We start from the raw sequence: 1,238 nt of genomic DNA on the forward strand, positions 1-1,238 counted from the left end.
ATGTTAGGGGAAGAGAGTAAGTTAACTAAGAACAGAAACCTAGTCCCAACTCTTAACAGTGTTATTAGTAAAAATTAGCTACGCCCAATGTGATGATATTGAATCTGAATAATATTGCACTCGTAAACAGCCCCCCTCTATCTGCCTCTCCCTTTCTCTATTTCTTCCCTCCCTCTCTCCCTCTTTCCCTCTTCTTGTGAGCATGCTTGTTTTTGTATGTGTATGCATGTGTGTGTGTGTGTATGTGTGTGTGCGTGTGCGTGTGCGTGTGTGTGTGTGTGCGTGTGTGTTTAAATTCATTTTATAAATTGGGATTTGGTTTTGAAACTAAGGAAGAAGATCCGTCATTAAAATTTCATTATCAATAACAGTATGGCTGAGACAAAGACAAACAATAATCTCTATTTTTATGCAAGTCAATTACTAACTTTACTTAACAGATTATATATATATTAATCATATATAATATTTAACCAAAACTATTCGCAAACATCGAAATATATATACGGCCAGCGATACATCGAAATTTGGTCGGGAAAACCGTTAGAAAATGTGTCTCACACTCATGTAGTCAATTGTCAAGCACAGATCATGGAATATTTTCCTCAATTCACAGACGAAAACAAGTGATGTTTGCTTATTTTCAGTGTAATGTGTATGAAGCACACATAAACCAGGTAAGTGGTTTACTGTTAAAGAAGTGTTTATAAATAACTGAATGTTTCTTTTTACTTTTTAAGTATATGAGCATCTAATGGGTTATACAAACGCCATTATACAAAAAAATAACTATTTTCTTCTCACTGATTGTTGGTTATGTTATATGTATGCATCTACGCATATATATATGTGTGTATAAATATGTATGTGTGTACGGATTCAATTACATATATATTACTGCAGTAAGTACATGGGTTATTTGATTACTTCATTCGTCAATGGCTCACAAACTTGAATAATTATTTGATAATTGTCTTACAGTGCTCTGTGATACGGTATCATAGGCGTGAGGATTGTAATACGACTGTAACAGTTTTTCTTGCAGTTCTCGGTTCGTCATCTGCTGTTGGTAAAGAAGCAGTTTTAGTTCGTTGATCTGTAAAGAAAACAGAAGATAAATAGATAGATAGATAGATAGATAGATAGATAGATAGATAGATTTTTCTTCCTTTTTTTACCAAAGAAACACAAACACACACACACACACACACAATATATATATATACATATATATATAT

At 33.1% G+C, this 1,238-nt stretch overlaps 2 protein-coding genes across 2 annotated transcripts in view; one reads left to right on the forward strand and one right to left on the reverse strand.

Annotated features, from left to right (window-relative positions):
- The window catches only part of LOC106869506 (uncharacterized), a 75,798-nt gene that overhangs the window by 68,536 nt on the left and 6,024 nt on the right, over positions 1-1,238 (reverse strand). The window contains exon 3 of the mRNA XM_014915273.1: positions 980-1,096. Within this exon, the coding sequence (XP_014770759.1) occupies positions 980-1,096 (117 nt within the window). The remainder of the gene's footprint in view (positions 1-979; positions 1,097-1,238) is intronic.
- The window catches only part of LOC106871816 (tRNA (cytosine(38)-C(5))-methyltransferase), a 66,368-nt gene continuing 65,467 nt past the window's right edge, over positions 338-1,238 (forward strand). Inside the window, exon 1 of the mRNA XM_052969693.1 lies at positions 338-677. The gene's annotated coding sequence lies outside the window, so the exon portion shown is untranslated. The remainder of the gene's footprint in view (positions 678-1,238) is intronic.

This window comes from Octopus bimaculoides, chromosome 7 (genome assembly GCF_001194135.2).
Source record: "Octopus bimaculoides isolate UCB-OBI-ISO-001 chromosome 7, ASM119413v2, whole genome shotgun sequence".
Taxonomy (NCBI): domain Eukaryota; kingdom Metazoa; phylum Mollusca; class Cephalopoda; order Octopoda; family Octopodidae; genus Octopus; species Octopus bimaculoides.